This window comes from Anas platyrhynchos, chromosome 8, assembly GCF_047663525.1.
Source record: "Anas platyrhynchos isolate ZD024472 breed Pekin duck chromosome 8, IASCAAS_PekinDuck_T2T, whole genome shotgun sequence".
NCBI lineage: Eukaryota > Metazoa > Chordata > Aves > Anseriformes > Anatidae > Anas > Anas platyrhynchos.
Genome location: NC_092594.1, coordinates 35,075,551 through 35,097,926, shown reverse-complemented (window position 1 = coordinate 35,097,926; position 22,376 = coordinate 35,075,551). Strand labels below are relative to the sequence as shown.

Genomic DNA, 22,376 nt, shown 5'->3' with positions numbered 1-22,376 from the left:
TGATTAATTTTATGTGCAGCATCCATCATTCCCGTAATGAGCAATTTTAAATGGATTTATTCCTTGTGGCATTGGAGCAATCAGATCCTTGGCCCAGGGCAAGAGACTGTGGTGCTAAGGCCACAGGGCAGGGCCACATCTCCTCAGAGAACCCCTCTGGTGTTCAGCCAGAGGAAGGCTGGGAAAACAATGATACACATCACTTTGTACAGGGAAATGCAGATTTGGAGAACTTTAACCCTCCAAAATACTTACGGTAGGTTGAAGAGGAAGGCTGTTGTCAAAGAGAGCCATACCCAGATCAAGAAGCAGCGGGCCTGTGAATGCTGCCTCAACAGGCAACTGAAGAAATACCCAGTGAGTTTTTGAGGATCCCAATCTGCCTCTGAAAGCTTGACTGAGCTGCTGGGAGGCAGCCCCTGGTGAGTTCTCTGCCCTATTTATGCCCACATAGGTCAATACCCTGTCAGGTCTCATGCCTGTGGCCTCAGGGCTTTGGGTATTTGGGGGAAAGGCCCAAGCCCCGGCGAGAGGCAGCACCCGGGATCCCTGTGCAGGCAGAGGAACTGCCCGGCCTTCCTCCGGGAGACAAACAGGCATTAAAAGCAGAAATAGATGAATGATTTTGCAGTCTACTCCTAGAGAGCTGGCTTTGGTTCACTTACTGCTTCCCTTTTGCCAAGACTTGAGTAATTCATTTGTTGAAATATTCATTTATTTCTGCCTCTTGAAAGGAGCATTGCAAATGAAAGTGTAAATTGCTTCGGGACGGATCTCTGCTTTCTTCCCACTTGCCTGCAGAAAGCTGTGTGCTAACAATTACAAAGTTTACCTTGCAGATTTGCCAGGTGGCGGGTCATCTGCTGTTTACCGTGTGGAAATCCAACGAGCCAGCAGTTCGTCCTTTTCTGCTCGAACCGTTCTCAAATCCTCCTGCAGACCGGGAGAGGAGCGGTGGTGGTTTCGAATCGCCGCCAGTACATTGGCATGATGAGTACGGTACAGACAGTGTTTGCTCTGTACCCCATCAAACTGCTGCTGCTTTTTGCCACACTCGGCTTCCTAAATGTTCATTGCTTTGGGTAAGTGAACTTTTCTAAAGGGATGTCCTTGGGGTGTTATGATAAAACTGGGAAAATCAGCACCGACTGTCTGCTTTTACTCTCTATGGGGCGTAATTGCTGTCTTGAGCTATTTCTGTGTTTCTAATGAATAGTAAAAGACATTGTTTGGAAGTTAACGTGGTGCGTTGTGTCTGACTTGGGAAAAGTAATCCCGTCTGATAAATCTGGTACGACAAATTGCCCCGGTCGCATTGTAATGGAGAGTTGTGTTTGCAACGTGCAACCTCCTGACGTGCCAGCTGCCCAGAAGTGTGCTGGAAGGAAGAGGTTTCATTTTGTTTGAGTACATAAATGGCAAAAATCTGCCTGATACTTGTTTCTTTCTCTATCAGCTTAATAGATTTTGCTCTTTCAAGGGGCTGCAGTCGATCAGTGTCTGTAATACTTATGGTCTAACTGCATTTTTCCACTGTTCTCTGAACTTTGAGCTCTGAATTCATGCTTCAGTGAGCTGATGAGTTTTTGTAATTCCTTTATTCCGTGTGATTTTTTAATACACAGTAATGAGAGCCCCTTGTCAGGCAGTAAATCATACAGCTTCAGCGGGTGCTATCCTTGTATTGGCAAAGGAGCTGGGAACACAGCAGAGGGAGTTTGGTTGTCAAAGTGGTATGAAAAGAAACTCACTGTCAATATTTTATTTGAGCTTTCCCACTTAGATTAGGTGCTACAAGGAAGCATTTGTCTGGAACGAGGATTTAATCAGAAATAGTGAATCTGCTGAAAGAGAAGGCAACATTTTGGCTGCAGCATCATGGAAACCTTGGAGACAGTTGTACATGGTGGGGCAGAAGAGTGGAGGCTCACACTTGGGGTTCAGATTCATCGCTGGGATGAATGGGATTAATGGGTTAATGACTATTGAGAACTGAGAGTAGATAATAGTTTTGCCCAGCTTGAGAAAAAAATCACCTGCTTGGCAAAAGGAGGCACTTAAGCCTGGTTTTGAAAAATAAGGAGTGTGTGCAAGCCATCCTTTGCATTGCAGCTGGTGTTTGTTGTGGGGTGCCTGGCCCTGGAGCTATTCATCGCATATAGCAGCCAGGGACTGGGTACAGCAAGAGCAGGGAGCAGGGGGACAAGGGCAGGAGCAGGTGGTGCAGATTTTCCTGCTGGCCACTTTGCTGGGTTATTCTGTAGGGCTCAAGCAGCTTGAGATGATGCCCAGGCTGCTGGGACGAGGGTTGTGGTTCCCATGTGGTGTGGTTTAACAGGTGATAATCCTCTTCGGCATGTAGTTTTGCACAGACATAGGCCAGGTTGTTCTGACCTCATCGTTTTCACACGCTGAAGCTCTCGTGTTGTTGAATGCAGTGGTGGGAAGGAGTCCATGGGGCTGGGTGGCACCAACAGCAGCGTGGCCAACAGCAGGCGACCTCGGTCCACAGGAGACGTGCCGCAGCCACGCGACTGCATCCTCTCCACGTGGTCCTCGTGGAGCAAGTGTGATCCCTGCCAGAAGAAACGGGTGAGTGCTTGTGGCCAGGGCATGAAGCCTGAGAAGGCACCGTCCCACTGCTGGTCCCCTGTAGGACCTGGGGACGGTCGGTGCCTCTTAGGATTAAGATGCTTTTTGTTGTCTGCCAACAAACATTCCCTACCAGAGGAGCCCCATCAGACGGAGGTAATGACCCCAGTAGTATGAACAGCAAAATCCTCATTGCTAGAGGGAGCTCTGCTAACAAACTGGAGAAGGCTCAACCAGGAATTACCAGTACTGTGAGTCGTGAAGAGTGAAGCTTTGTATCAAATAGTTAATCTTAAAAGCTGGGGAAAAAAAAAAAAAAAAAAAAAGGAGGGCTAACATATTGGACGGAGTAATTGACTGCTTCACAGCAGTGTTGTGGGCGGAAAAAATCCCTAATGATACAGAGGGCCAAGTAAATACACTGACAGAAAATAACAAGGGATGTCGTTACCAGCGTTAATTGAAAGAGAGGAGATGTAACTGAATCCTTCCTTACGCTTGCAAATGCCCGCACTCCGCTGTCAGGCACATTTAAACAAACTGTCATATAAAAGCAAACTTTCCATTATCCCTTCCAGTTCTCAAACCTTACTTAGTAAAATTTAAACTGTCCCAGATCAGAAACATTTGAAGTGAGGTGTGTTAGCAGTGTCACGCTTCTTTGCCTACACTTTTTTTTTTTTAATCATTCTGCTCTTAGATCTCCCCAGCACAAAGTTTGTTTTTGAACTAGGGAACCATAAAATTCACAATTTCTGTACGCTCCAGTCAATATTCTGTTATTTCATCACAGTACAGGTTTGCCCGCCTGGAACAACCTTCTCAGTTCAATGGAGAGCCGTGTGATTACTCTGACAAAGAAACTGAAGACTGTGTTACGAATAATCCTTGCAGAAATAAAGTCAGATGTGAAGGTTTTGTGTGTGCAGTTACAGGTAAGGATTCACTGCATGGTGGTGTGCAGGTGACATCTCTGACATCACCACATGCAACTTTCCTCTTCTACATGAATTTGCCAGGCTAAAGAGATGTCAGACATTGACCCTGGCCCATCCATGCTTGTGGTGTATTTGCATCAGTGATTTTGAGTGACTCTGTAAGTCAACATGTTAGTCTAAAGCATGTCTTTAGAATCTCAAAAAAATCCAAATACAAGTTAAAAGCTAGTTGTGTCAGTAAAATCTGTAGCACAAGTGGTTATGATGGCAACAGCAGAACATGTACCAAGCATCACATACCCAAGAGTACAAGTTATTATGGTGCTCCCTGTGGCATTTCTCTCCATCCATGTGAATGACTGATTAGTCAAGGACTCTCCAAACAGTGTGGGAAAGCAAGGTAGGCATTAGCCATCTCTAGAATTTGGTCAGCCTCTGCTTTGTGCCTGCTCCCTGGCAGTAGGGAGAAAGTGTGCAGGGAGCAGGGCAATGCAGCAGAGGGGCAGGAGATGGGGCAAAGCTGCTGGGCTCCATTTTTCTGCTCAGGGGTAAAGAAGAGGCACTGCTGATCCAGTCTTGTACCCAATATGTGAGTTTTGATGAGGCTGGGAAACAAGAATTCAGTAATGAGGGACATGGGAAGAGAAAAAATAATATCATGTACTGTCTGCAGAACAATCCCAATGTAAGTGTTTTTTTTTCATAAAATATTCTGTCCTGTTTTATGCTTTAAGTTATGTTTTTGTTGTTGTTGTTGATTTTTTTTACCTTAGATTGAAAAAGATTTTAAGATTTTGAAAAGTTTTGAGCAAAACTGAGTAAGTGGAATTTGGTGATTAAAAATCAAAGGCTCATGGAAGTGGCTGAGCCACCATCCCCAGAGGTATTTAAAAGATACAGTGAATGGGAATATGGTTTGGTGGTAGACTTGACAGTGCTAGGTTAACAGTTGGACTTGATAATCTTAAAGGTCTTTTCCAACCTAAACGATTCTGTGATTCTATGAAATATTTTCCAGGTAGTTTTGAACCATATATTACAAGAGTCTTTTATTTTTCTTCTAGACTCTGAGCTGGGGGACTGTGATTTTGCAATATTGCCACTAAGCATGACACTAGATTGTTTTCTGAGTAATGTATGTATTGCAACCTAGGGAGATGCATTATGCGGAGGCTGCTTTGTAATGGGGATGATGACTGCGGGGACCAGTCAGATGAAAAAAACTGCAAAAAAGTGTTTCAGAAATGTGACCGGAAGATGGAGCAATACTGGGGAATAGAGAATCTGGCAAAAGGGTAAGCCCATGAACTTCATGAGATGTTTTGTACAAGGGTAATGGCTTCAGCCACAAACACTGACCCAAGAAGAGCTGTAGCCATCGCTGTGTCCAGGAGTTACAGTCGGACAGCATTTGGGGTCCTGATCCAAAGCCCAGTGGGAAAATCCTTATTGACTCTGTGAGTCTTTCTGGGAGAGACATGGTGAGTAAAGTCCCAGATGTATCCAGGAGTACATGTACACCCTGCAGAGACCATCAGCTCAGCCTGCAAGTGGATACTGCATGAGCTGGAGTGTGCCCTTGGTATTGCCAACCCCTGGGGAGTGAAAAGAGAAGTGTAGACACCAAACACTTCCCTTGTGTCTACAGGTACTTAAATCAATCAGTGACAGAGATTCAATCTTCTTTTTTTTTTTTTTTCACAAGTGTCTTAAACCAGCATCTTGCGTTGCCTAGAATCTGAACCTATCTGTGGAGTTGTATTTTTTCACAGTGTAGTGGTTTATTGCTTGCATGTTAGCAAGCCCCAGCTTTGTGAGGATTCAAATCCACATCTGAACTGAAACAGCTTTTACTGGCTACAACTGTGGCAACTTCCTGTAAGATCACACTGTGTGAAAAGATTCTTTTTTTTTTTTAATTCTGCAGGAAAAAAAATAAATGCTTTTTACTTAACAAAAAAAAAAAAAAGAAAAAAACATTGTAGGAAAATGATAATTTCCTACTTACTCTCAGGAGATATGGCTGCTGTTCATGTCATTGCTAATGCTTTGTACTTCTGAGTTTAATCAAAATTTAAAATAATGTTGGACAATTATGGGAACATGCTTCTCATCTCTTTGAAGCTACAATTGCTCAGTAATTTGCTTTTAGTGGACTTCCCTCCTTCTCAGTTTGTTCTAAAATTAGAGTTAATATTTTACAGCTTCAGTGTCATTATCATGCAAGTCTCTCTCCCCAAAACAAGGAGAGGCAGGTCTAGCAGAGGCCAGGAACAGTAATGAGAACACAACATGGACTATAGTAAATTTTTAAGGGTTTTTTTGTGAGGGGGGTGTCCTCTAATGACTCATTACCATTTGATGATGAATTTTGGAGATGAGTAGCATGTCCTCAGCTGTGTGCCACAGGGGTGCTGTTAGGCTGTCCTGACAGCGAGTAACAGAAAGGTTTTTCCTACAACTAACCCACCAGCAGCAGTGGGAAAAGCAGTGAGCCTGGCTAAATTACTCCATGAAAAAAGGTTGCAGCGCTGCATCCTTCCTGGGCACAGGTCACTGTCCTTCATCCCTTGTAGTCAAAGTAAAGCTTCCCAGTGACTTCAAGGAGCTGGTAAAGGATTGTTTGGCTGCCTAGATCTTATTCCCTGACAATTTTTACTTCTTGTCCACTGACCTGTGGTTGACCAACACAGCAAAGATTATGACTGATAAACTAGAACAAATAAAATGTCGATTAAAAATGAGTCTGGGCTGATGACATGAGCATAATTCTCCAGTGTTGTTCCTAGTCGGGTAGATAAAACTGCCTTTGTAATTGATGTCATACTCAGCAAAGTGTCAAAATTTGTCTCTGTCTTTTGTTTGCTTGTCAGGCATTGAGTTTTTTTGGAGGGTTTGGGCTGATCAAACAGTGGAAGAGACAGAGCTTTCTGTTGGGCTTTCAGAATAAAGAAGTATGCAACAAAGAGCTGTCAGCTAAGCATGAAACCCTTTTGCCTTTCTCACCCAACCCATTTGATGTGTACCCCTAAATCAATGATAAATTTAATATTTTGCTGTTATGCTTCATATACAGGTTAAATATCTTCACTAACAACTTGGAAGGATTAGTTCTTGATCACAAGTACTACGCTGGGGGATGTTCTCCCCATTATATTGTGGACACGAGATTCAGAAAACCATACAATGTAGAAAGCTATGTACCAGAGGTACGTGTCAGATTCTTCTGCAGCTAAGCATACATAAGTATATTCCAATAAATTTAGCACAAAATACCGATCAAGTTTCATTACTAAATTATTTTTTGAAGGATTTCAGAGCTCATGCAATCAAATGGGATGAGACTGAGTGTAGCCCAACTTTTAGGGCTAATAACCCATGCAGTAGATGGACTTGGAACGGTGCCTTTATATTAAGATCTGCGTGCACTGGAATAGATGGCAAAGTTCCCTTGAACCTCCCCACTGCAAAGCCTAGGCCTTTTTGACTGTAGTCCATTAGGAAACCTTTTCCTCTCAGGGTTTCTACTTCCATTGCTGTCTATGTTTCACCTTCTTTGCATAAGATTGACATATTCAGTAAAGGCCTGAGGTCCTTGCAGTATGGAGGAGATCGTAGCTTTCCTACTGCTATAAATCAGGTATTCTTGAAGTAGTAGTGTCAATAACAGTAATGCTTTGCAATTATACAAGGCTTTTCATCTTCAAAGTGCAAGCATTAATTCACAAATATATTTGTATCTGTTCTCCCTTTCCATGCTTCAGGTATATGATCACTACGCAGGAAATAAAGTGTGTTGTTTTTGCTTTCTGTTTAGACCAAAGGCAAATATGAATTTACAATGACTGAATATGACTCCTACTCAAGTTATGAAAGAAATGTCCTAAGGCAAAAAACTTCTCAGTCTAGCTTCAGCTTCAGTATACAGAAACTCAATCTGTTTGAAATTGGTTACAGTCAAAATGACAACAGGTTCAAGAAGTTCATTCAAAGGATGAAAAGCTTTTCTTCAACAGTAAGTACTGCTCCACTTAATTCTCTGCTAACACGTTTTCTGTATTTGTGTCTCTGTCGATTTCATCCCCATCGTCAGGTCAGCAGCCATGACGAGGATGAACAAAATCTTTCCCCCTGATTGGATTTTGCAGTTTGTATTGGTCAAGTGTTTATAAAGCTACAACACCTTGGTTTGTGTTTGCAGCACCCAGGACCTTTTCTGTTCACAGACCTGCCAGGAACCAGGCTGCCAACCTTTAAAATTAGCCACAATCTCGTACAGTCTGTCCAGTCAACTGCTGAATATCCACATTTGGGTGTTTGGGGTGAAATCACTTGCAAAAAATGAAACTAAGAAGCAGGTACAAATGGCCTCCCCTCCCTGCAGTAAACTTGCTGGTAGGAGATGGACAAATGGGACCCTGAGCAGAGTCTCCACGTGGGTGCAATCAGCAGAGGGAATCTGTACAGGTGAAACTGGGGATTAGCTAATGAACCCAGGAGTTCAGGGTTTCCCCTGCCCTGTGGGTGGGTTACACTGAGTAATGGAGAAATGTTGGGTGGAAAAAGGGGCAAATAGTATTTTCTGCAGTTCCAGGATTTGTGCACCAGTAAACAGCCCAGAAAGCAGTCTGTGGTGTGGACAGCTGTTGCCTGTGTGTTCGCTGCAGGGTAGCATGTCACACATGAAGGGCCATTCCTCGTTTAGGTGGGTTCAGCAAGGCAGGAGCTGTCACTTGGGTAAATGATAATGCAAACAGCCAAGCCAAGCTATTCTACTGTAGGGCAGCCTTCACAATAAAATGGAATGGAAGCTGCTAGCAGGCCTTCCGTGGGTTTAATTATAGACTAACACATGCCATTTTACTTCAGTTGATGTGATCTATCTGCTGAATACATCATTCATCAGATAAGGACACACACACGACAAAATACGGATGGCACAGTCACTTCCAGCCTCATCTTCAGAGATGTGGTCACAGCTGTGATCTGAGGCACACTTTAAGCTGGCTGGAGATGCTTTAATCTATAACCCCTAGGACTGCTTTATGAGATTCATTCTGAGGTAGTGTGCAACATCATTTGATTTCTTCTTTTCATCTGTTATTGCTGTAAACAAACCTAGCTCTTGTCAGCAGTTTAATAGTACTGCTGATCTATGTCTCTCCCCTCAGTATACAGTGCGCTCAGCAATGGCAGAGTATTCCTTGTTGCTATTAAACTTGCATTTGCTTCCTGCAAAGTGACATTTCCCATGACAAGATCAGAGCTATATGAGAAGCATTTGCAGTAGATATCCAGAAAGAAACCCTGTACTAAGTCCTGATTTTATTATTTAAGCTACGGAGTTCTGTGTTGAAATGCCTTTGATGGGGTATTCCTGCTGGCCCAAACAACTGGACACTAAATTCTTTGGACACGACAAAAGACCTCAGTTCTTGACATTTATGCCAGGAAGGGGAGGTATAATATATACCCACACACACATATGTACACAAATACATACAAGTGCGCATGTGTGCAAGTGTTTGTGTTTTCCTCTTTCCATGGAGTTTTGGTGATAGCATATTCTGCAGAATACAAATATAAATATTAATGTGGATCAGCCAGAGAATTACTGACTCATGTATAAATCATCATGCTTTCAGTTGTTCAACTTTTTCAGGAGAGAGCCTGTGAAAGCAAAGGCTGGTCAGCACTGCTAGAGGTAGAGCACTCTGTTGGGATGCTGTTTGTGTCCTTGCAGCTGGCAGAGCAGAGGCTTGAACCTGGCTTTCCCCATATTGCAGCTGAACAGCAGAGCCGTCACCTCTTCATATTGAGTGTCCCCCCTTTGTCCTTTAGTACCAGTCAGAATCCTGATTTTCAGAAACATTACTACTAAAAGCCTTGATTTTACTAAATTAAAATATTTCCAGTTGAAAATTGTTAAATTGGTAAATCCCGACCAGTATAACTATGTAATGGAAAATACTTACACGTTGTGGCAAGAATGACACCGCTCACTTCTGGATTCTCTTGTGTTTCTGTATGCCACGTAGTCCAGCAAATTCATTCACGCCCGTTCTGAGCTGACTGTTGCCACTTACAAGCTGAAGCCCCGAGCCCTGATGCTGCATTACGAGTTCCTGCAGAGACTCCATCAGCTCCCACTGGAGTACAGCTACGGGGAGTACAGGGAGCTGTACAGAGACTACGGGACACACTACATCACCGAGGCTACCATCGGTGGCATCTACGAGTACACTTTAGTCTTGAACAGTAATGAGCTCCAAAAGGCAGGTACGTGCATCTGCAGCTTGTGAAAAGGGCAGACCCGGCTTTTCAGTGGGAAAATCCCTCTCCAGGCACCCAGTGATGGTTCAGATCTGAGGACAGAAAAGAGAGGCTGTGGAAGAAGGAGCCAACAACATCTCAAAGACAGCCCATAGGAAATATGGGAGTAGCAGTGTTTCATGGCAGTGAATAAAGCACCTGGTTTTCAAAGAATGCTCAGCATCATGGGCTCCGTCAAGCTCTCAAGCTGTGGGTGCTGCCAGTTCACAAAAAGGGCCTTGGGGCAAGTGTTTTAGACTACACATTCAGGGGGCTGACACGATGTTGAGATGAATGAGAGTCATGTAGCTTAATGCCTTTGTTAGCTTTGAAAGCTTTCTCCTAAGTTCTTTTTCCATTGCCTTTCAAATGGCAGTTTTGAAACACCTTTAGCCTCGAGAGCTTTTCCAGCATGTAGGAAACAGTAAATAATTTGCTGGGTGACTCTTGTGCCTGACACTGCTCTTGCTCTTTGACTCTGGCTTCCTTTTTTGCAAGAAATGATGATTGTTGTGTAGGGTAGAGAGAGCTGTGTGACATTAATCAATAGCTGCACTCTCTTATTTATTCATTGGCATGGGAGTGAGGAACTGCCTTTGCTGTCTATTTGTGAAAGCATTTAGTGGACTCTGCTTTGTGCGGCACTTGGTCTGTTTGCTCTTCTGCTGGCTAGGAATGTGCTGGCTTGTGCTGCAGCAGGTATGGCCCAGAGAGACAGACTTCAGATTCAGATTTCAGATATTCAAAACATCAGCAATTTCTCAGATGATGGCGTGGGTCTGTCACAAGCAAACTTCTGTTGAACTAACGTATGTTGTCGTTTGCATCCAAATGCTACCTCACGGTATCTGCAGAACTAGATCAGGAGCCTGCAGTAGAGCTCAGGGTAGTAGTGCTCTCTCATCTGTGGGAAAGATGGCAGTGGAGAGGACTGGGTTGTACCTGATGCTGTGCCAGGATGTCATAAAGCAATGGTTCCTGCCTTAATTGCATATGGACTGCAAGCATTAATAAGGACTGTACTGGATCAACCCCAATATCAGATGTGTGGGAAGACCATGAGATCTTTTAATTATCCCAAAGAAGGCTTCATCTTTTCTACCAAAGACAAATCACATATCAACTTACATTTTCTGCATATAAGGACATAAAAAAGAGCTGTTTTATTAAAACACCACAATCTTTTGCTGTTTATTTAAGGTTATACTTTGAGCGATGTCCAGAAATGCGCACAGCATGGCTTTAAAATTGGTGCAACTATTAAAGTCGTCAGCTTGAGTCTTGGAATAAACGTAGAAGGCTGTGATGCCCTTTTAAATGAGATCGGAGGTAAGCAAGAAACACTTTGGTGATTTTATTTCTGGCTTATGTCATAGTGAAAAATCTTTTCTTCCATCGTGGTGGAGAGAAGCTTCCAGCTGTGGAAGAACTTCCAAGCATTACAGCTGGCCACCCGAGGGAAGAAATTGAGTGGGCAGGTATAAAGGACAGGAGGATGGGGGTATTGCTGCAAGGGAGCAGGAGAGGCACAGGACATACAGCATAGGAAACCAGGCTGCAGGTGTGAAGCACCCGTGGCCTTTCTTCTGTGCCTTCTCAGTGGGACGGGTCATTTCCAGAGGTGCTTTGCTGTGAGCTTGTGTCCCATTTCAGTCCACAAAGAAATACCTGTGTGAAGCTGACCGCTTTCTGAATGCATTTTTTTGCAGACAGCACCGCCAAAAAGCAGTACGTGGAAGATTTCATCGCCCTCGTGCGCGGTGGAGCAAGCGAACACATTACTGCACTGGCCTACAAAAACCTGCCAACTGCCACGCTAATGCAGGAGTGGGGAGATGCTGTACAGTACAACCCCGAAATCATACAGCTGAAGGTACTGTATGCTTTGCTTCATTCAGCCTCACTTAGCTGAGTGCCCCGGAGAGCTCTGTGTTTGGAAAAATGAGATTTAAAAAAAAAAAAAAAACAACAGGGCAATTTCTAGGGCAACTAATAGAACTATATGGTGTAGCTCTGAGAATGGGTGATCAGGAAATCAAAGTCGTGATGCATTAAAAAGGATGGTGTAGCTGAAAGCAGATGAAGTAAACAGCTTTTACCCTTTGTAACTCTTCCACGCCAACGTGATTGCTTACTGCTCATCCAGCAGGTAAGACTTCCCACTTTCTCTTCTACCACTATATCACTTAACAGAAGTATCACTGGCATCATATAAGGACTTCTTTTGCTTGAAATTTCTTGTCGTCCATGAGTAGCAGTGACTATTTAGCAACAATTCTCTCTGGTTCAGGAGGTCAAGAAGCTCACCATACATGCTTGGATGTTTGTGCAGATTAGCTAAATAAAAACATGCCCTGGGTTTTGAAGGGTCAAGAGGTTTTGATCCTAAAGAGTTTTAGAAATGCAAAGAGCTGTAAAAGTGAAAAGTGAGCAGAAGCATGTAATGATTCTGCCTCAGTGTTTTTAATGTCAAAATAAGCTCCTTCTGAGTGCATATTGATTGAATACCATAGGTAGAAGAAAACATCCTTTTAAAGCAGGAGTTTGGACTGTCAGAGGTGGAAATTGGTTTTGTTATTATTATTGGTCTTCGTTGTGAAATTAATTTTAGGCAAAAATATTGATATTTGTAACAGGAACTTGGTTCTCATTGAATTTCTGACATTTTGTTTAAAAAAAAAAAAAAAAGGTGAATTCTAAGCAGTCTGAAGCAAAGAAAATATCATTAACTTGGAAATACTGCCAGTGCCCTTCCAGCACTTGCTGCAGTGCATTTGCCTTTCCCATGCCCCTGGCACACCATGGACAGAGCTTCAGAAATGCATTGGGAAGTTTCCCAGCAGGAGACAATGTGAACACAACGATCTGCACAGATCCCGTTTCCAGAAAGTTCTCCCACAGCCAATTGTGGCATCCTGTGTCTGGCCTGGCATCAGTGGCCAGGCTGCCCAGAGAAAACCCCAGACGGATGTAATTTGCATTTGGTGTCTGTGATCCCTCATTTCCATACCAGAATCCCTGTGGGGTTTGAAGATCAAACATACCAGCAGAGTCAGCCCAGGAATGCTTAGTTAGGGAAAACTGCAGCAAATCAGTTCATAAATCAACGGCAGAAGGGCCTTGGCAGGTCACTCTTAGTGTATTTCCTCGTATGTATGATCTGAATTCAAAAAGCAAAGTATGGATCACAGATAATTGATGAAGAGGGAACGTACAGCAGCAGGAAATGAGCATTCTTTATTAAAACCTCCTATTTCTAGCAGTTAGAGACTCTAACAGCAGCACAGGGACCATTCATGCTTACTGAATTGCAGCAGCAGGTATCCCTACAGCAAGGATGGGAATCTGGGATGTGTCGTCTGAGGAGAGGCACCAGCATCATCCCCCTGGCTTTAGCAGATGACTGCCAATCTGTAGGGCACACCTAAACTTCTCCTCCTTCTCAGAAAAAGGAATAAGAAGGACAAAGCCTCCTTGTTTCCTACAGCACGTTCACTGTGCTTTACACTCTTACCTTCCACCACTGGCCCTACCGGTGGTGCTTGTGTTTCAAGATCACAATCCTCTCCCTTCTGAAGGCAGTGGAAACCCTTATCTTGGCTTCGTAAAGAGAGAAATCAGCCTTGAAATGCAGAAGTGGTTGTGCTGAAAGTGCAGTGTGCTGTGCAGCTGTGTGAGGAATGAAGGAGGTTTCCGTGGGTGGGTTTTGGGGGGTCCTTTTCAAATTGGGGTGAGAGAGCATTCAGGAAAAGTAAATTTGATCAAATCTGGTCTCAAAATGTTAAAATCAAGAAAATGGCAAGAAAGCGTTGAATGAAACCGAAACTTTGCCTGTTTTTCAACTAATTGTGTGGTGCTGAATCTCCTTATGCATTTGCAGTGCCTTTGGTGCAGTAAACCAAGGGGAGGACTCTTGCAGGGATTCCTGCTGCTGCTGTTCACTAGGTTGAAAGAAACACTAATGGGAAACCTGGAGCACGTGCCACAGGGCCTTCATTTCCCTCCCCAGCTGTGCTCCCATGGTTGCTCGCACCATCCTGAACACCAAAATGAGTGCAGCTCCTTCCCTCCCTCTAGGTGCAGCCGCTGTACCAGCTGGTGACTCCGACCGACTTCGCTAATGCAATCACAATAAAAGAAAATCTGCGACGGGCTCTTGATGAGTTTCAGCTGGAGACCAGTTCCTGTCGCTGCGCTCCATGCCAGGGCAACGGGACCCCCTTTATGAAAGGTAGGAGGATTTCACGCCCCTTCTCTGGCTTCTAAGAGCAATGAGCAGGGAATTTGTGGGGAGGGAGGAAGCTTAGCAAGTAAACTGCTCTTTAGTTACTGCTGTCATTTCTCTACCAGGTAATAAAAAAAAAAAAATAGCTTTTTTAGAAGATGGTCTATTCGTAGAGTGCCACAATTTAGTAAACACAGTAGGGTCACAGAATGCACCTTTTCAATGGGAGTGATCATCTGTATCAGTTCCATGGAAAAATTTGATCCCCTTTCAATTATGTGTTAAAAAAAGCAACAACTTGATGTCTTCCTCCTTTGCTTTTAAGATTGCTTCCATCATCCTGGAGAAGTGACTACTGTCTCAGCATTAATTAGTGTTTGTAAAAGTGTTCTGAAGATGAAAAGCACCACATAAGTGCCAAGCACAGTTATCACCATCACCTCCCCCCATTTCTAATAAGAAGCTGTCCTCCTTTGTAAGCAGACTGTGATTTAAAAATGAAGGGGAAAAATAATCAAATCAAATGAAAACCACACTGCCTAAACAGAGATATATGATGTGATGAGAGCTTCTAACAAAGGGACCAATTTTTTCAAGTGCCTAATTCCAATCTGCATCCGCAGAAGTCCTGATGAGGATCGTTATCATCTAAATGTGCCTAACGCAGAAACGACTGCTTCAGGTACCAGCTAGATGATTGTAGCACTTAAAGGGTTTGTCTCGTGATTACCCTTGTTTAAATAACTTCTCAGGATCTAAGTTAGGTTAGTGTTTCATTTAGGATCTTCTCATGGAGATGCTTTCAATGTCCATTACTTTCCGAGGTGGGAGCTCTCATCCCAGGTTCAGCTGTGGGAAGGAAGCATGCCGTGGCCCTGGGAAGCTCAAGTGGGGTTTTGCAGGTGTCCCTCCTGCACAAACCCTTCCTCACCCACTGCAAACGGCTTGCTTCCCTCCCAACACTGCCAAGACATCTCTGGCAAGGAGCAGGGGACTTGCTGGAGAGGCAAGTGGGGCAGCAGCATACTCACAGCTTCCCTGCTTAATTGCTATTTTATACTTTCACCAACGGAGAAGAATGCTGACATAATTTCATCCTCCCAGAAGAGGACTGAAAAGGACTGTGTGTCTGCAAGGAAACCAGACTTGAAATGAAGTCTGTAATCCCACCATCTCTGCTTGCTTTCAGGGACGGAGTGCGAGTGCCTGTGTCCCGTTGGCTACCGCGGCACTGCCTGTGAGATCACCAACAGGAGAGGTAAGCGGCCCCCAGCCCTCCCGCTGGCTGTCCAGCCCCATGCACAAGAGGTTGGGGTCCTGCAGAAGTGACCATCATCCTTTGTCTGCTCTCTTCTAAAATTCTGAATTTCTTTGTGCTCACCCAAAAGTGGCTTTTCTTCTGCAGTTCCAAGGCACCCCCACCAACCTTGCAATTGTATCAAAATCTAAACTCCTGCCTAATTTACAATCCATGGCAAGCCTCGGGGCTCCTCCAGCAGTTCTGTTCCCTAAGTTTTCCCCTTTGATACAGCCAGTATGTTGCAGACTGTTTTCCTCTAGATACGCTACCATGCGTTTTAATCTTAAAATCTTATTATGTTGTTTTGAAGCATTTACTAATGCTTCTTGGTCACTTTGTATTACTGCTGTCTCCTGACTGATGTTCTTAACTCCTTCTAGTTTAGGATGATCTGTGACTTTAATCATTCTGTTTACTTCTTCCAGCTCATTAATTTAGATGCTAAATAATCCCAGATCTCAGGCACCCAGAGCTCTGGCACCATCCCACAATTTGATGCACAGCATTTATCACTGCGCTTTGTTTACAGTCTTGTAGCCAGTTCTCATTCTGCATGACTGTGTCCTAACCAAGCCAGGCTGAAATACATTTTAAGCTGAGATTTCACCAAGCAGAGGGTCAATTTTGTAGGTGTTTCTAAGCCAGTCCATTCAGCCTGAAACTGTGGAGTCGCTTACACCTTGTTCCAGTCTGTTTACTGCACACATAATTACATCCAACCCTCCCAAAGACTCACATCCATCCGCTTGTCAACATACAACTTCCTTTCCCACTCCCCTTTCCTTCTTTTATGTGTTGCTTCTGTGTTCGGCTCTGTGATTCTTAGGATGCTGATTTTATGTCACTCACGTGCTCAGGGTCCAGAAGAAGACAGTGTAATAGGCAAAGCAGTGGGTAGAAAGCTGAATATTCAAGCTGTTGTTCACCGAAGAAGAACATGCCAACATTATCCCTAGCACCTCAAAATGTGGCTGACAGTTCAGTGCCCTTCTTAGCAAGGCTTGGACTAGGTCAGTGAGGGAAACACCCAACAACAAAATGAAAAGCTAATTGATGCTTTTTTCTTGTCCTTGCTGCATAAAGGGTAGTTAGAACAAACACCAGGAATGCTGAACAGAGAATTAAATGTGTTGGAAACAATCACTCATTGTTAATGACTCAAGTATGTTGTTGGTTTGGAAGGGGCAGAGCTGTTTGTATTTATATATGATTTGTGGAAGCTGACAGCTCTCCCCTTGGAAAGAGCTGCTTTATCCTGACACTCCTTTCTGGCTTGTTCTTTTGTTTTCAGATACTGCTATTAATGGAAATTGGGGTTGCTGGGCCAGCTGGTCTCCATGCTCAGGAGGTCAACGAACACGGAAACGACAGTGCAACAACCCTGCGCCACAAAACGGGGGTTCGTCATGCTCAGGGCCAGATGCTGAAACGGTTAATTGCTAGAGGGAATCATTAAGAACTCACACAAAAACGATGAGCAGGTTGCAGAGTGAGTGGGAAGACGTTACCTGACTGGCTCGCTAAGTTGGCTTCACTGTGTTTATGGGTCTCATCCACATGCATTGAAGTTGGAAAAATTTCAGAAGGCTTTTGGAGTACCACACCTTTGGACATGCTTTGCAGTTGCCCCATGCAGCTGAATGTGCTTCCTGTTCTTAATAGTGTTCTGGGTCTCTATTACAATGGGCTAATTAGGATGAGCTCAATCTGCCTTATTTAGTAGCTGTAGATTTTAAGTTTCTCTTTTATTTTTGAATGTTTCTTTGAGATAAGAAAAGTGTTTGATCTTACGTGCGCCAGAATGTGCACTAATACGCAGCTTCTGTGAAGACAGCTGTGTCATGTGGAGCAAAATACAGCACATTAAAGTCTAAATCTCAATGAGCACAATAGTATCTAGCGTGACATTTAAAGCTGCTGTGCCTCACTACACCAGTTTCCCTACTTATTGTATTTAACTTAAATTGTCTGTCATACCAGAAATTGTCTTGAAGGAGTGAAAACCAAATTGTGAAGCAGTCTGGTGACACCACAGCATTGTTGTTCGACTGAATATCAGTTGTACTCTTACTGCAGAGGCGAGCTTCCTCCTGCACATTTCTTCAGGCACACTGAGGCTCATGTGCACCCCAGTCCGCTCAAATGCACTGAGCTGGTTCCTTGGGATGCAGGAGGAAGGACAGAGGGATGCTTCTGGGATGGGAAAAGGCTGTATTTCAGTACTTGCATTGCTGCTCCTCTCAGGTTAGGACATCTGAGATGGAGTTTGCTATGAAAAAAGTCAACGCAAAACAAATGGTTTGCCCTTTGTTACTGTCCCTGAAGCCATGCACACAAGCTGGGTCAAACAAAAGAAGATCTTGCACTGAATGCTGCATGTGGTTCCGTGACTCACCTGAGAGGGATTGTTCCAGGGACTTCCCTCCTCCCACGTCATTGGTGCTTCGTGGCTTTTGCATTGTTGGGGCTTGCTGTAAAATAACTAAAGACATCTTTGTTTAGGGAAAATAGCACAACCAGTGCAAAGTTCCCCCTAAATGTTGTGAGTCTTCTAACACCAGCAAGGTCAAATGCTCTTCCAAGGGCTTTTAGCAGTGTTGGTGATGATGGGTTGGTATCACCAGTTTCTCTTCTCTCAGACTGACGTTGTCTAAATGCACTTCTTATAAGAGCGACTCAGGCTCTCTGACATCCGAACAATGGAACATGCATTTAGTTTTAGCCCTCATGCCGCCTCCACGCTTATCAACAAGGTTTCTGTGACAGCTTTAAGAAAGGAAGAGCACATTGCATATGTGCATATGTAAAATAAGCACGATCTGTAGTCATAATGGGCTACGTAATTGAGCTGCCAACCCAAAACATTTCCCTTATCCACTGTGTAACCGTTATATCTTTTGTGTGATAGAAAAGCTTCGTACAGGGTCATGGTCAATAAGGTCACTGCTTATGCTATATGCAGTATTCCTCAATGCTTTTTAAAGAGTCCCTGCAAAAGCTGTGCAAGAGTGTACCCTGATTACCAATGTGCTTTGGTTCATGGGTGCCTTTGAGAACGTGCACTGCAGCGCAGTTGCTTGCTCTTTGCTGAGAAGCATTGATGTGATCTGATTAAGAAACTTTCTCAGATGACTAGAGCTGCTTTTGTACATTTGAACACCTTTCCTGACCATCAAGGTGGAGAAAGCACTCTGACACATGGTCATGGTGCATCTCTCCACTGCTGCCACGAGCAGTGAGGCAGAGCCAAATATAGCAACCTGAAGGCTCTCCCCTGATTAGAAAAGCCCAGATGTTTTGAAATGTCAGTGCCTGGGTTGGGATATTTGGTGTTGGCCTTTGTTGCTTTGTTGTGTGTTTTATTTATTTATTTATTTATTTTGAGGAGGAGAGAAAAGATTTTATGGTGTTTAAGATGAGCAGGATGGTCTACCCGAGGTATAGTTTCAGGGGGGCTTGCACATTGTGCCTATAGACTCCAGAAGCCTCCTATAAAGGACATCACTTTATCTTGTCCTTGTGATGTTGTGCTTAGATTTAACTAACTAATAATTTATTATGACCTGGAGGGTAATAAAAATTACTGTGCTGAAGCTTTTATTGTTTCATTTTGGTACACATTAAATTTTGGTGCTATCTTTTATTGGTGTTTCTCACTTCCACTTTCTGTGCAAGTTTGCATTAACAACCCAGGTATGAAAGCAGGGGAAGGCTGCAGACACGACGTGTGCATGTTCTGCACTGGGTACGCCCAGTTCCCTGGCTAAGACTCTTGTCTCAATGGGTTTTATTACATCCCTTATTACATTCCTACCCTGGTCCAAATAAGTCATCTTAATGAGGGCTTCTTTAAACCTGCAGTAGTCCGGTATTGTGGTTTTGTCACCTGTGTCTCACCACTGATTTGCAGTTGCCACCACACTGCTGCTATGTGTAAAAAACTGGTGCTTCACTTGTCATGGGCTTAGCAAAGAGCTGAGGTACCAAACTGTGCAATTGCCACTGCTAATGCCATTGATGTGTGGAAAAAAGAGCTCCGTAAATGTGGAAAAGCTGTGAAGGTGTTTCTGCTGCAATGTGTGATGGATCTGGTCAGCATGGCTTAAGAAGGTCCAGAAACAGTATTTTGGGTCAGCTGTAACTGCCAACTTTCCCAGAATGAAACCAGCTCGACTCCTGCTGCCCCCAAAATCATCAGGAATGGGTCCTTTTCCAGACGGGGTTCATTTGCTGCCCACCTTTTCCTCTCAGGTGGACACTTTACATTTACCCATGAGGCTGGGACGTGCTCTAGGCTGTGGCTGGGGTCTTGTAACCCTGTGTGGTAGCCACAGGGTTTCTAAATCACTTCCCATGTTCCTATTCCTCCCTGTCAGATGAATGTAGCTGCTCCTCCCTGTATGGTGTTACTGGCTGCAGCGGCCTACCTGCGCGGCCTACCCGCCAGCCCTTGCAGTGATGGGGCTGGAGAGCTTGGTGACAGTATCAGCGCTCCTGGCGTCCCCACCCAGGTCCCCAGGGGCATACAGAACAGAAATCTGCTTTACAGAGAAAGTCATGGATGTAGAGACCGAGAGAGGTTGTTGGAAGCAACCTGGCGAGTCCTTGTGGAGGTGTGAGCAGTCCCCACATTGCCAGCTCAGGGTTCTGCTGTGCTTGCCGAAGAACCCAGGAAGCACCCAAAAACCCGCCAGCTTTCAAGGCAAATTACACCTGCTGATCCTTTTATGCCCCATTTGAACACCGTCCCACTTGCGTAAAGCAATAGCACTAGAGATGCAGACAGCAATTATTACCATTATGGATATTTGTGTTTTACCTATCAGTAGTGCAGGACTCGGAGTCCCACCATGCTGGGCACGACGCAGCCCCACAACAAACACCAGCCTCCCCCAGACCCTCCAGGACCCGGTGTTTCTTTTGGTTTGGGCAGGACTGAACGTTTTCTTCCTTCCTGTGCCTCTGCATTAGCGCTGGATGAAAAGGGAGGCGACAATTTCAGAGCTGGTCCTGGTGGGCAATCCTTGGCTGCTGTAAAATCGCAGGCTCGGAGGGACGCAGGCGTTTGGGCACTCAGCGTGACATTGACCCCGAGGTAGGAAACAGCCCTTATCTCCTCTCCTGTTAGCTGGTTATCTGGAGCCTGCACCTTGCAACCTCAGGTGTATTGTCATCAATCATTTGCTATTTTCCGTTGCGTACTGGTTCCTCGCTGCCCTTCCTTTGTTAATAACCCAGTTTGCCTATATCCATAAAAATATCTGATTGTGATACCATTTATCCAAAGCACCATACATCCATCATGTACTTATGAGAGAGATAAACAAGGTCTCCTGGGAAATATGCCGCAAGAAATATATAGGATAAATAACTATATCAAATGTATGTCAGTGTGCAAGAGGGGAAAATCCATTCATTAAAGCCAGGGTGGAACTGCAGTGTTTTATTGTACCCTCTAAGCTTTTAGTTTAAGTAAGAAATGTACATTTTTGCTGCTTATCTCATCTAGCACAGCTCTCATGCTGGCCACTTCAGCAGGAGATATATTAGCTTCTTTGACTGGCATTGTAAATGTGTAATTGCTCATAATCTCTCTCTCTCTTCTTTTTTTTTTCTTTTTTATTTATTTATTATTTATTATTTATTTAACAGACCTTACAGGCAGCTTCTCCCTCCCTCTGACTGCAGCTTCCCTGCTCCAGAGCTGCTGCTGGGAGGACACTCAGGCTCTGGGTGAGCTGGGAGCAAACCTCGGAGCTGCTGGTGTTCCTCTGCTATCGTCCCTTTAATCTCCTGGGTTTCCTATTGTAGTGTCGGCGACTCTCCAGCCTGGCATTTATCCTTCTAGAAAGGTCTCCGAAGCTGAGGCTGCAGGTCCCCTTCCCGCAGGCCTCCTCCTCCCTCCCCAGCCTCCCAGGCACCATCTTCCCCTCTGATTACTTCTTCCACCGGTCACAGAAGGGACACACTGCTCTCTAACCCAGTCGACACTCATTTGCTCTCAGGATTTGTCCTCAGCCCTGCCTGCTCCATGTGCAGGTAAGAATTGAGCCCATGAGCCAAGCTAGCTGTGGTTATAGGAGCCCAGTCTCATGTTTCTACACAACATGCCAGCCCCGTGCCAAAGAGTGTTGATAAAACCGTGGCTGCTCTGATCCCACATTTCACATTCCTCTGGGCTAAATTGCACCGAGTTCAATGGGTGCTTCATGCCTCTGCATTTTCCCAGCATAGAAGACATCAGATTCAAGCCCTTGGGAGCAAATTTGTCTCTGGATGAGCACAGCCTTTACCTGGAAAGGCAGAGTTGGCAAAAAGGCCACAGTTTTATCACCCATTTGCCCATGTCTTAGAAATATGTCATAGTAATTTTTCACTGAAAAATCAAATCTCGGTGCTCAAGACAACATGGTTTGTTGTTTTCTTATACAAAAACAGCCTGCAGTTTCATTTTCGAGCAAAAGAGAAGAAGCAGTGAAAAAATTGTCTTTCGGCAAACATGCACACAAAAGAAAATATGGGGCCAGATCTTCAGGTAGCATAAATCAGCTGCGGTGAAGGAGCTACACTGATTTACATCAGCTAAGTGTCAGACTCTAAATCACTACTGACACGCTGTTGAAAAACAAGCATTTCCAAGAATCAGAGCTGTAGCTGAGCAATTTTTTTTTCACTAAACCACGGTTCCTTTCTACTCCCTCTTTCCATTCAAATGTATATAGAAGTGCTCTTTTGTGCTTTGAGGTTTTGTTGCTGGTGTTGCTTTTCCTAATGCCTAATTCCTTCTCAGGGCTTTTTTTTTTTCTTTTTTTCCCTTTCCTTCCTTGCAGTGAAAAGCACAGTGAAATGAAGTGCTGCTCGCCTTCTGCCCACCCCGTGTTTTTGCAGCAGTTCATTAAGAGCACTGAGCTGCAGGCTCTGGCCGCAGTTTCTGGATGCAGTTCAATAGCATGTGTATTCTTGTGCTGAGATTTACACCTTACATTCAAAATTAAAAAAACATAAATCA

General features: G+C 44.2%; 1 protein-coding gene across 3 annotated transcripts; it reads left to right on the top strand.

Moving 5' to 3' along the window:
- Positions 1-288: 288 nt before the first annotated feature.
- Positions 289-17,251, top strand: C8B (complement C8 beta chain). Of its 3 annotated transcripts, none has more exons than XM_072041499.1 (13): positions 289-422; positions 840-1,082; positions 2,418-2,592; positions 3,386-3,527; positions 4,684-4,825; positions 6,607-6,739; positions 7,348-7,545; positions 9,569-9,809; positions 11,043-11,171; positions 11,552-11,715; positions 13,920-14,073; positions 15,257-15,325; positions 16,659-17,251. In XM_072041499.1, exons 2-13 carry the CDS (start codon positions 988-990, stop codon positions 16,808-16,810), a joined length of 1,794 nt encoding a protein of 597 aa, XP_071897600.1. In that variant the 5' UTR covers positions 289-422; positions 840-987; the 3' UTR covers positions 16,811-17,251. The 3 variants fall into 3 exon arrangements, with proteins under 3 accessions (XP_071897600.1, XP_038038737.2, XP_071897601.1); XM_038182809.2 differs by having other exon boundaries at positions 293-422; positions 2,439-2,592; XM_072041500.1 differs by lacking the exon at positions 289-422 and having other exon boundaries at positions 765-1,082.
- The last annotated feature ends 5,125 nt before the right edge of the window (positions 17,252-22,376 follow it).

Excerpts from the sequence above, each read along its gene's own strand:
- C8B (XM_072041499.1), top strand. The coding sequence starts at position 988 with ATGATGAGTACGGTACAGACAGTGTTTGCTCTGTACCCCATCAAACTG. Across the intron at positions 4,826-6,606 it reads ATAGAGAATCTGGCAAAAGG|GTTAAATATCTTCACTAACA; the intron begins GTAAGCCCATGA and ends CTTCATATACAG. Across the intron at positions 6,740-7,347 it reads TAGAAAGCTATGTACCAGAG|ACCAAAGGCAAATATGAATT; the intron begins GTACGTGTCAGA and ends CTTTCTGTTTAG.